Here is a 13,484-nt window from a genome sequence, read left to right as displayed (position 1 = left end):
TAAGGATTGGGGCCATGACCCCAATATTTAGGTAAAAATCTAAAGAATTCTTTTTTTACGATGATTTATTTATTTCAGGGAGAGAGCATGTGAGCAGAGGGAGGGACCTAGGGAGAGAATTTTTAAGCAGACTCCTGGCTGAGTGTGGTGCTTGAAACAGGGCTTGATCTCACTATCCTGAGATCTTGACCTGAGCTGAAATTAAGAGTTGAATGCTTAGGGGCGCCTGGGTGGCTCAGTGGGTTAAGCCGCTGCCTTCGGCTCAGGTCATGATCTCAGGGTCCTGGGATCGAGTCCCGCATGGGTCTCTCTGCTGAGCGGGGAGCCTGCTTCCTCCTCTCTCTCTCTGCCTGCCTCTCTGCCTGCCTCCCTGCCTGCTTGTGATCTCTGTCTGTCAAATAAATGAATAAAATCTTAAAAAAAAAAAAAAAGTTGAATGCTTAACCTAAGACTGAGCCACCCACGTGCCCCTAAGAATTCTTGAGATAAGCGGTATTTTATGGGATTTAAAAAAAGCCTAAAATGATTATCAAATGGATTGCAATGGGTAGAAGTACATAATCCCAACTAAGAATCTGCCAATTGAATAAATGTTCACAGTAAGAACTGTGGGACAGACTAATTTGGAAATTTGGTCAGCAACCCTGTTATTAGAGAAGAATCAAAGTAAAATGCTAGGTTCTGTGTGATGAGATTCCATATGAATGTGAAAATTTTTTAATCTACATTTTTAATTGAAAAGAATATTTTTAGTCAGTATCATTTATTTGTAAGTTTGCAAGCAAGTGCCATCAGAAATGCCAAACTCAGTGTATAAGCCTTTTGACTTATGACTATCTAGTTTTAATAGAAATGAAAACCTTGTATTTACCATTTATCCCACTTTTAATTCCCTTAAGGTATCTTGGATGTTGTAAAGAAAGGAACCTGGTAGGACTCCCGGTTTTCTCATTTAACTACCAGGGTTGATTATGGTGCCAATAAACATATACATACGGCTTGGGATTGGAGGAGATAATGACATAATTTAAGGCATCTGTGGACCATGGAGCGGGAGATGTCTGTTAAGTGATGAGTGCAATGTCCTATGCATGGTTAGAAGAGATAACCTATCTGTTCTCTGCTTTATTCTCAAGCCACTTCCCCATCACAGACTATGGCTTCAGCCTCATGTGACCCTCTCTTGGCTCTGGGTTTACACTGGCTGTCCCCTCTGACTCAAACACTTTTTTATCCCCCCCCCCCCCACCGCCACCATCACCCAGACAACTCCTGTCTGGACCCCTTCCAAGACCAAGCACTCACAGCTCCGCCCTTGCAGCTATGACTTTGGCATTAACTCTCGGTTTCCTGAGACAGTGGTGCGGATAATAAGAACACTTCACAGGACTATTAAGATCAATTAATTATACATTTAAAGCCCTTAAAACAACATGGCACACAAAGTGTTCTCCAAGTCTTTGCTATAACTACTACCAGTTTCTGTCTTGTAATATAGCCCATATCACCTTCTGTTCCTTTTTTTTTTTAAAGATTTGTTGTAATAACAGTCTTACCAAACAGTGCTGGTTTAAAATAATGAATGTTCTCATCTTCTCTAAATCTTACCATAAACCACTGTTTCCCATAATTTTTACCAAGCTTTTCCCCCCTTCTCTTTGACCCTATTAAACCCTTACGTCAGCTTTTGTGTGTGTGTGGATTGCCGTAATCTGTATACTTCCAACATTTTATGCCTGTGTTGTATCTCACTGTTTTAAGAATTTCCTGACATTTGAGCATATGGATTATTTCCAGTCTTTCATTATTTTGATTGGGCCTGTGTGACAAGCTTTTCCTATGAGTTAATTGCTTGGAGTTTTCTGAAAAGTAAAATTTATATCAAATTTTATTTTTATACCTTTCATAAATTTCTCCAAATGTTCTCTAAATATTCTTATAAATTGATTATAACCATAGATATCTATTACCCATTATAAGTGCTAACATGAGAAATTCAAGAATCTTTATGAATTTTAGATATGCATTATACCAAAAAGTTACAAAGCTAAAAATAGTATCTTTGTGGCTTAAAGCAAGGATACTTAAATTTTAAATTTTTCTAACAAATATGAATTACTGTAATTAAAAAAAACTGGCTTGGAGATATATTAAGCCCTAGGCCTATTGAAACCTAAATTAATCTTTTAACTTTTTATTGTAGCATGTATAATTTAGTTTATGAGAAAAATAATCCATTAAGAATAAGGTTGTTAAATGAAATTGATGACTTCTTTTCAATGCAATACCTTCCCCCTTTCATATTTTAGCATGCTTAAAGAATGCTTTATAGCACAATTATAACTATTATAAATGTCAAAGAAATTTAAGAGTTGATTCACAATTACTCAAATTTTCTTTTTTCAAACTCTTGAATTAGATCATAGAAAATTCTGTACTATCCACTGCACTGGTTACTTGAGAAGCTGGCCTCCAAATATTGTTGGAATGGAAGAAGAAAGGGACAAGAAGAAAGACTGTAGTAATTTTACCTGCCTTGTTGCCATTGGGAGATTACATCCATATATTGTCCCACAGAACAGTGGAGAGATTAAAGTGAAACCAACTGAATTTATAACCCGGTTTGCAACGAATGGAAAATTTGTCTATGTGGACCAAAGGTGAACATTTATATACCATAATGATTAGAGTTCAATGAGATATGTAAGGCTATTAAAGATGTGCCTAGTAGCACTGCTGGATAAAACTTGGAATAATATTTTTTGGCCTGGTGTGCAGAAACGGAGCATAGTCTGTTTTATTGAATAGGAGAAGAGCATACTCTGGACTGGGTGGGTGTCCATTCTGTGTTGTACCTCTAGTCTGGGTCTAGGGCAGCCAAAGGGATCCCAGTGATGCTTATCAGTTACTCATCCCCCTGTCCACATTCCTACTATGCCAACCATATATGGGCCTACAGTATTCTGGAAGGGATTACATTCACCGATCTGAAGTTTATTTTCAACTTTGAAACCAGGGCGACAGCAATTTTAGGATATCTGCCTCAGGAGCTTTTGGGAACTTCTTGCTATGAATATTTTCATCAAGATGACCATAGTAATTTGACTGACAAGCACAAGGCAGGTATGCATCTAATGGGCTAATTTTGGGGGTACTTTTTAATTATAGCTTCAACTCTTTTCTCATTTCTGTGATAGATCTGAAACTTGAATTAATCCTCAGGGGATTGATTTATATCGTGGTAACCCATTATGCTGATTATTATCTTTTCTTGTTAAGTTCTACAGAGTAAAGAGAAAATATTTACAGATTTATACAAGTTCAGAAAGAAAGATGGTTCTTTTGTCACTTTAAAAAGCCAGTGGTTTAGTTTCACAAATCCTTGGACCAAAGAACTGGAATACATTGTGTCTGTCAACACTTTAGTTTTGTAAGTAATCTTTTTTATGTTGTTAAGACCTTTGTGTTAACTTCAAATGAGTGTCTTTTCTCATCTTGCTAAACCATTAAAGTTGTATGATCATCTGGCTTTATAACGAGTATATATATTTTTGTAATTCATTTGTTCACTGGTGTTACTTCTTAGAATTAAGCTGAAAGTTTTCCCTTTTGTAATAACTGTCTTTTTGCTTGGTATAAAAGGTGACAGTAAATGCATTCACTCAAGCTCTTTCTTCTTGTCCTTCATGCCCTTGTCTTGTCCTGTCACAAAATGATGTAGCTGTAACTTAAAACTGTCGATCATTGTAAGAAATCATTTTGTCCCACATGTTATTTTTGCATGCACATCTTCTAAGCCTGAGGTACCACATGTGATGGATTGTGTGGGAGTATTTGGCTGGGGCGAAGCAGAAATCCAGTCTAAGTATTACTTGCCAAGCCCGGCTATGGCTGTGTCAGCCAGCCTGGAAGAACAGCCAACTTTTCCTGATTTGCTTCATAAACTAACAGAGCCCATTCTAAGTATTATCTTTCTGTAAGGTTTTTCTTTGTAATTGTTGTAAGGTTGCAGCAAACCAATCCTATTTCCTGATCTACTATAGTTTTTTAAAAAGGCCCCCAAAGCTTGGTATCTCTAGCAGTATCCCCTGTTATTCATTTGGATAATCCTTGCCTGTTATCATTAACATACAAACTGAGAGTTTGTAACCGTGAGAAAGTGTAATTCACAATGTAATGGGGCATTGGGTAAATGCCCAGGTACGTAGCACATCAGTGCCTTGATCCCTGGTTGTGACATTAACAATGTGTATATATAAAACAAAAAGGCCAAGAATTGATAAGTACACAGAGTTATAATGTAGTGGCTTTAAAATTTTCCTGCAATTAAAAAAAATTACCTACAATGTCTCTTAATTCTAGGGGACATAATGAGATGAAAGAAGTGTCATTACTTCCTTGTAGCTCTCAATCATCAGAAGGTAAGCTTAGTTTTAAATGATGGAGATTTATTACTAGACTGTTATTGTTACCATTTTCTTCTATCTTCTATTTTTTCTATCTTCTATTATGTTCTAACATTTCAAGATAAAATTGCAAAGACTTCTAGGGTTTAAGTTATCCTCTTCAGAATTTCTAGAATACTTTGACCACACTTCCATTATAATCTTACATCTTTTTGCAATTAGTTGTTTATTCAGCTGGCCTGCCACTAGACTGAGTTCAAGAGTAGGAATGGTATTTTATCCATTATCTATCCCTAGAAGTTCCCTGCAGTTTGTGTTACTCAATACATACCTGTTGGGTAAATCAACGGAAAACAGTAAGGGGGAGTTTTGTTTATCTTGCTTATCCACCAAGAGAATATTTTAACAAATTACTTGTATAAATAAAAGTAGAAATATTAAGGAATATTAAAAAATGAAGCTGTATTGCTCTCACTTTAGTGTGGAAATTAAAATGGGAAGGAAATATCCATACCCAAGGGTTATGGATTATGATTATACCCTCAATGATGTTCTACATCGTTGATTCCTATCATTCTTCATATGCATCTTAAACCATCAGGAGTTATGTTTATAATACAAGCATGACTATTTCTTTCAAAGAAAGAAATAGGAAGTATATTGGAGTTGAAATAAAAAATATTTTTTTAAAGTTATATATATATTTTTAGAGTCTTCATTTTGAATTTTTCCTTTGGTTATTTTTTAGAATCCTCTAAACAGTCTTGTATTAGTGTGCCTGGAATGTCTACTGGAATAGTACTTGGTGCTGGGAGTATTGGGACAGATATTGTAAATGAAGTCCTGGATTTCCAGAGGTGATGTTTTCAAATATTTTCACAAGTGAATTATTGTATTTATAAAACCAATATTCAAAAATCAGTAAGTTTCCCATATACAAACAGTAACTAATTCAATAAGATAATGAAAGAGATCATTTTTACAGTAGCAACAAAAAAAGTAAGTATTTAGATATGAACTTCAGAAGCATCCAGAACTCTATGAAAACAAATTGTTAGTGCTCCAAAGGTTCATAAAAGATGACTTGAATAGCTTTCTGGATTATTGTTTTTTAATGGGAAGACTCCGTACTATAACGATGTCAATATTTGTTAAGCTCATCTATGAATTCAGTGTGAATCCTGTCAAAAAGGCATCTTGCATTTGTTTTTTAGAATCCAACAAATGATACTAACCATATTGAGGAAAATTCTAAAAACTAAAATTAATAGAATGAGTTAACCCTAACAAATATTCAAATATATTATAAAGTGACAGTCACTAAAACATTTCAGCACACACAACCCACAGATTAAATGGGAAAGAATAGATTTCAGAAATAGTCTCAAACACAATAGGAATTTAAGATTTCCCTATTGTAATGACTAAAATAAATGTAATGACTAAAAAAACCAACCAACCAACCAACCAACCAACAAAAAACAAAATCCCACATAGAGGAATTTATTATACGGTAAAAGTGGCATTTCAAATCAATGAGCGGAAATGGATTAAACAATTACAAGCATTATAATAACTTTAACTGTTTGGGGGAAAAAAGCTGAACACCAATTTTATTCTGTACATTAAAATAAATTTCAGATAAGCCAGAGAGTTCAAAGTAAAATTTAAAAACTATAGAACTATTTCAAGGACAGAAATATGAGTTTTTTATAATCTTAGTTTAGAAAGTCCTTTCTAAACATCACACAAAATCTGGAATTCACAAAGAAAAAAGTAGATAAGTTATATTAAAAACTCAAAACTTAAGCCAATAACCATCATGACAAAGGTAAAAGAATAATAAAATGTGAAAAATGTGTGTTTCATGTGATAAAATGGACTTAATATATCTTACTATATGAAGTTTTATAGTATAATAAATAGTAATTAAGCTATTTAAGCTTTATAAATAAATTTTAATTTTATTAACTTATTTTAAACTTTATATAGAGCATAAAGTTATTAAGTAATTTTTAAAAACAGCTCAATAAAAAAGTTGGAGAATAGAATAGAAAAAAATCATAAATGGTCAAGAATCTTCAACAATTGCTCAACCCTCACTGGGTGTTGTGTGTAAATAATGAATCACTGAATTCTACCCCAGAAGCCGATATTGCACTGTATGTTAACCAACTAAATTTAAAAAGAAAACAAACAACAACAACAACAAAAAGAAAATGATTGCTCAACCCCATTCACAGTTACAAATATATAGAGCTGACCCTTTTTTTTTTTTTTTTTTTTTTAAAGAATTTATTTATTTGAGAGAGAGAGAGAAGATGGGAGAAAGAGAGCATGAGAAGAGGGAGGGTCAGAGGGAGAAGCAGGCTCCCTGTTAAGCAGGGAGCCCAATGTGGGACTCGATCCCAGGACTCCGGGATCATAACCTGAGCCTAAGGCAGTCGCTTAACCAACTGAGCCATCCAGATGCCCCCTATACAGCTGACCCTTACCCTTAAACAACATTGGGATTGGGGATATCAACCACCTCCCCAGTCAAAAATCTGCATATAACTTTCAACTTCCCCCAAATTAACTACTAATAGGCTACTGTTGACTAGAAGTCTTACCAAGAACATAAACAGTAAGTAAACACATATTTTGTGTGTTATATATATATATATATATATATATGTAATTTATATACATATATATAGTATGTATATAAATAACATATATATATAGTATACTGTATTCTTACAATAAAGTAAGCTAGACAAAGAAAATATTGAGAAAAATCATAAGGAAGAGATTCCCTTCCAAGATGGTGACATAAGAAGACCCTGAATTCATCTCTGCCACAGACACCCCAAATCTACACCTATTTATAGAGCAGTTTCTCCTGAAGAACTAAAGGCTGACTGAAGAGCTTCTGTACAAGTGAAGGAATAGAGACTACATAAAGAATAGTAAGAAATACAGACACTGTAACAAACGGAAAAAGGGAATCCCCACCCTTGACACTGTAAGTAGCAGTGGGAAAAAATAGTACTGAGGGATTATGAGCGGATAAGTCTACCATGGGGCACATACAAAAAAGCGAGGTTTTAGAAGATCAAACAGAATATACAGGAACCAGCTTGGAACTCTGTCAAAATATCTCAAGGGAGCTGCTGGATCACTGTCCAGGTCAGAGGGGCTGGCTGCCACAGTTTATATTCCGCCTCTACCCTGAGAGTGTGGATGAGAGCAGGGTCCTATATGCACATTCTAGCTGGCCTATTCCTTCACTGAGCCCCACGCCCCAGCCTACATGAACGCTGCTATCCAACCAAGATGGTCCCAGTATAGCATATAGTAGGACACTAGGACACATCTGGTCAGAGCTCAGTACAGCTTCAGCTGTCTTCGAAAGGTGACACAGATGCAGAGTACCAGAACTCTCCGGGCCTGAACCACTTCAGTTCCACATGACTTGCTAGGGCACTCCTGGTGCAGAGCATTCTGGGACCACGTGGTTCATGCTGCATTAGCTCCAAACACTTTATCAGCGTGTCCTGTTTCCAGTGTCCCAAAACCCTCAGGCCCAACCCTGCCTTGTTTCCAGCCACTCTGCCAGGCTACCCTTTGACAGGAGCCCCCAGCATGTACTGCGTCTCTGTGCTATTCTGTCAGGGCACCCTCAGTGCAAAGAGCCCCGGAGCTATGCTGGCCCATGACCTCTTCGGCTCCAGCTCTCCCACCACCACAGCCCTAGCACAAAGTGCCCTGGGATCCCCAACCAGACTAACCCTACCTCTATCCATCCAGTCAACAAAATTACCAGGCTCTTAGTCTACACAGGGAACAACCATACACAAGCCCCTTCCTTTAGGTTTAGAAGTAGCTATTCCACCTAATTCATGGAAACAAAAACAATAAGTTGATCAAAATGAGAAGACAGAAATATGCACCAAACCAAACAACAAGGCAAAACCATGGAGAAAAAAGTAAATGGAGATACCCAATCTATCTGATCAAGAGTTCAAAGTAATGGTCAAAAAGATGCTCACTGGACTAGAAAGAAGAGTGGATAAACTTAGTGAGAAGTTTAATAAATTAATAGAAAATATCAAAATAATCAGAATTAAAGAATACAATGACAGAAATGAAAAATAAAATACAGGGAATCAATAATAAAGTAGCATATGCAGAGGAACATATCCCTAATTTTGAAGACAAGGTAATGGAAAGCACCCAAGCTAAATAGGAGAAAGAAAAAAAAAAATTTAAATGAGAACAGGTTAAGGAATCTCTTGGACAACATCAAGTGAATAAACATTTGCATCATAAGGATGTCTGAAGGAGAAGAGGGAGAAGAGGGCAGAAAACTTATTTGAGGAATACTGCTAAAATCTTCCCTAACCTGGGGAAGGAAACAGATAACAAGATAAACCCAAGAAGTCCACACCATGACAGTTTTTGATATTTAAATTATTATTAAGAGAAGATTTTAAAAGCAGGAAGAGAGAAGCAACTAGAAATATATAAAGTAAACTCCATAAGGCTAACAGCTGGTTTTTTAGCAGAAAATTTGCAGGCCAAATGACATGTTCAAGTGTTGGCCAAATGATATGTTCAAATGCTGCAAGGAAAAAAACCATACAACTAAGAATATTTCACCCACCAAGATTATCATTAAGAATTAAGGAGAGGTAGGGGCACCTGGGTGGCTCAGTTGTTAAGCATCTGCCTTCAGCTCAGGTTGTGATCTTGGGGTCCTGGGATTTGAGCCCTGCATCGGGCTCCCTGCTTGGCCAGGAGCCTGCTTCTCCCTTTCCCCCTGCCACTCCTCCTGCTTGTGATCACTCTCTTTCTCCGTGTGTGTCAAATAAATAATAAAATCCTTTAAAAAAAAAAAAAAAAAAAAGAATTAAGGAGAGGTAAAGAGTTTCCCAAACACAAGTTAAAAGATTTCACCACCACTAAACTGACCTTAGATGAAATCTTGAAGAGAATTCTTTAATCAGAAAAGGCCATAAGCGGGCGCCTGGGTGGCTCAGTGGGTTAAGCCGCTGCCTTCGGCTCAGGTCATGATCTCAGGGTCCTGGGATCGAGTCCCGCATCGGGCTCTCTGCTCGGCAGGGAGCCTGCTTCCTCCTCCTCTCTCTCTCTGCCTACCTCTCTGCCTACTTGTGATCTCTCTCTGTCAAATAAATAAAATTAAAAAAAAAAAAAAAAAAAAAGAAAAGGCCATAAGAAAATGACAAAAGGAAGAAATTCCACTGATTACAAAATATACACAGTAAAGGTAGTAGGTCAACCTTATACTTATAAAGCTAGTATGATGGTTAAAAAATGAAAGTAGTAAAATCAATTATATCAACAAAAATTAGTCAAGGGATACACAGAATTAAAAGATGTAAAATATGCTGCCCTATAATAACGTGAAGGGGGAGTAACAATGTAGTGCCTTTAGACTGTTGAACTTAGGAGACCATCAGCTGAATACAGACTGCTATATACTTTGGATGTTATATGTTATATATGAAACTCATGGTAACCACAAGCCAAAAATGCATAAAAGATATGGAAAAAATTAAGAGAAAGGAATCCAAGCATAACACTAAAGAAAGTCATCAAATTACAGGGGAAGGGAGCAAGAGAAAAAAGGAACAAAGAACTACAACAACCAGAAATAAGTGAACATAACGGCAGTAAGTACATAGATATCCATAATTACTTCAAATGTAAATGAGCTACACGTTCCAATCAAAAGACAAAGGGTGACTCAATAGATTAAAAAAATTTAGACCCATCTATATGCTGCCTGCAGGAAACTCCCTTCAGAGCTAAAGACACATATAAACTGAAAGCAAAGGGTGGAGAAAGATACATCATGCAACTGGAGGCAGAGAATAAAAGCTGGGGTAGCAATACTTGTGTTAGACAAAACAGACTTTAAAACAAGGACTACAGCAACAGACAAAGAAAGGTATTGTGTATTAATAAAGGGATCAACCCAAGAAGAGGACATAATTGTAAATATCTATGCATTCAACATAGGAGTACCTGAATATATAAAGAAAATATTAACAGACATAAAGGGGGACATTGACAGTAATAAAATAGTAGAGAATATTAACACTCCACTTATATCAATGAATAGACCATCAAGACAGAAAATCAATGAGGAAACAGCCACTCTGAATGACACATTAGGCCAGATGGACATAAAAAAATACATACAGATCATTTCATCACCAAATAATAGAATACACTTTCCTTTTAGATGCACGGGGAACCATCTCAAGGATAGATCACATGCTTATCCAAACAAGAAGTCTCAACAAATTTAAAGAAACTAAAATTATATCAAGCATCTTTTCTGACTACAACAATATGAAACTAGATATCAATTACAAAAACAAAATATAACAAAACCCTGGAAAAAACACAAACTCTGGAGGCTACACTACGTGCTAAACCACCACAGAATCAATGAAGAAATCAAAGAAGAAATTTTTTTTTAAACCCTGGAAACAACGGAAAATAGAAAAACTATAGTTCAAAATCTTTGGGACACAGCAAAAAAACACTTTTTTTTTTTTTTTTAGCAAAAGCACTTCTTTTTTTTTTTTAAAATATTTTATTTATTTATTTGACAGACAGAGATCACAAGTAGGAAGAGAGGCAGGCAGAGAGAGAGAGAGAGGAGGAAGCAGGCTTCCCACTGAGCAGAGAGCCATATGCGGGGCTCGATCCCAGGACCCTGGGATCATGACCTGAGCTGAAGGCAGAGGCTTTAACCCTCTGAGCCACCCAGGCGCCCCTAGCAAAAGCACTTCTAAGAAGGAAATGATATAGGCCTTTTTCAAGAAACATGAAAAGTCTCAAACAATGTAACCTTTCAAGTAAAGGAACTAAAAAAAGGACAAAATCCAAAGTTAGTAGAAGGAAGGAAATAATAAAGACCAGTGTGGAAATAAATGAGAGACTAAAGAAATCAATTAAAAGATCAATGAAACTAAGAGTTGATTCTTTAGAAAGATAAACAAAATTGATAAACCTTTAGCCAGACTCATCAGGAAAAAAGAGGAGACTCAAAATCAGAAATTAAAGAGAAGTTGCAGTCTACACTATAAAGGATTATAAGAAACAATTGTGAAAAATTATATGCAAAAATATTGAATAACCTAGAAGAAACAGGTAAATGCCTAGAAACATACAATCTTACAAAATGAATCAGGAAGAAATAGAAAATCCATTACTAGTAATGAAATGGAATCAGTGATCAACAAAATCCCAATAAACAACAGTTCAGGAGATGGATTCACAGGTGAATTCTACCAAATGTTTAAAGAAGTGTTAATACCTATTTCCCTCAAGCTATTCCAAAAAACAGTAAAGAATGTTTCCAAGTTTAGTCTATGAAGCCGGCATTACTCTCATACCAAAATAAGACAAAGATGCCACTACCACCACCACACACACACACACAAAAAACAAAAAAACCCTATATGCCAATATCTCTGATGAACATAGATGCAAAATCTTCAGAAAAGAATTAGCAAACCATATTCAACAACACATTAAAAGGACCATTGAACCTGATCAAGTGGGATTTATTCCAGGGATGCAGGGACGATTCAATATTTGCAAATTGATGAACTTGATACACCACAATAAAAAAATATAGAAATCATATGATCATCTTAATAGACACAGAAAAAGCACTTGACAAAATTCAATACCTATTTATGCATAAAACTCAGCAACATGGGCTTAGAGGGTACATATCTCAACATAAATAAAAGCCATATACAAAAAACCCAGAGCTGACATAACACTCAATGGTGAAAAATCAAGAGCTTTTCTCTAAGACCCAGAACAAGCACATACCCCTCACCACTTTTATTCACTGTACTACTGGGAGTCCTAAGCACAGCTATCAGACAAGAAAAGGAATAAAAGTCATCCAAACTGCTAAGGAAGAAGTGAAAGAGTTACTTTTTGCAGATGACATGGTACAATACATAGAAAACATGAAAAACTATTAGAATAAATGGTTTCAGTAAGTTGAAGGATACAAAAATCAATATACAGAAATCTGTTTTTTCTATACCCTAGTAACAAAGTAGCAGAAAGAGAAATTAAACACACAATTCCATTTCAAATTACACTAAAAAGAATGAAATACCTAGGAATAAGCTTAAGGAGATGAAAGTTGTGTACCTCGAAAAGTACAAAATATTGATGGAAGAAATCGAATGACACAAACAAATAGAAAAACATACCATGCTCATGGATTGGTAGAATATTAAAATGTCCATACTATGCAAAGGAATCTATACATTAATACAAGCCCTATTAAAATACCAATAGCATTTTTCACAGAGCAAAAATCCTAAAATTTGTATGAAACCACAAAAGATCCCAAATAGCTACAGCAATCTTAAGAAGAACAAAGATGGAAGTATCATAATATCAAATTTCATGATATACTATAAATCTATAATCAAAACAGTGTGGTGCTGGCACAAATATAGACATATAGATCAACAGAATAGAGCACCCAGAAATAAATCCATGATTTATTAATCATGTCAATCTATGACAAAGGAGGGGAGAGCATACAATGGGAAAAGACAGTTTCTTTAATCAACAGTGCTGGGAAAACTGGATGGGTACATGGAAAAGAACAAGATTGGACCACTTCCAGGATGCCTGGGTAGCTCAGTCGGTCAAGCATCTACCTTTGGCTCAAGTCATGATCCTGGGACTGAGCCCTGCATCAGGCTCCCTGCTCAGCGGGGAGCTCCCTCTGCCCTTCACCCTACTTGTATTCTTGCTCTCTCTCTCAAATAAAGAAAACCTTAAAAAAAAAAAAAAAGATTGGCCCACTTTCTTACACCATACACAAAAATAAACCATAGAATTTCTAAAAAACAAAACAAACAAAAAAACATAGGCAGGAGTCTCTTAGACATTGACCTTAGCAACATTTTTCTAGCTATGTTTTCTAAGGTAAGGGAAACAAAAACAAAAATAAGCTACTGGGGGTGGGGAGGGGTGCCTGGGTGGCTCAGTCCATTAAACATCTGCCTTCAGCTCAGT

At 36.0% G+C, this 13,484-nt stretch overlaps 1 protein-coding gene across 4 annotated transcripts in view; it reads left to right on the top strand.

The window, feature by feature from the left end:
* ARNTL2 (aryl hydrocarbon receptor nuclear translocator like 2) overlaps nt 1–13,484 on the top strand; it is a 106,713-nt gene that overhangs the window by 83,087 nt on the left and 10,142 nt on the right. For all 4 annotated transcript variants that reach the window (XM_044228518.1, XM_044228519.1, XM_044228517.1 and 1 more), the window contains 5 exons: nt 2,420–2,660; nt 3,017–3,123; nt 3,280–3,430; nt 4,363–4,421; nt 5,155–5,263. In XM_044228518.1, the coding sequence (XP_044084453.1) occupies nt 2,420–2,660; nt 3,017–3,123; nt 3,280–3,430; nt 4,363–4,421; nt 5,155–5,263 (667 nt within the window). The remainder of the gene's footprint in view (nt 1–2,419; nt 2,661–3,016; nt 3,124–3,279; nt 3,431–4,362; nt 4,422–5,154; nt 5,264–13,484) is intronic.

The sequence above is a fragment of the Neovison vison genome, chromosome 12 (genome assembly GCF_020171115.1).
Source record: "Neovison vison isolate M4711 chromosome 12, ASM_NN_V1, whole genome shotgun sequence".
In the NCBI taxonomy this organism is placed as follows: Eukaryota; Metazoa; Chordata; class Mammalia; order Carnivora; family Mustelidae; genus Neogale; species Neogale vison.
This window is presented reverse-complemented; position numbering and strand designations above follow the sequence as displayed.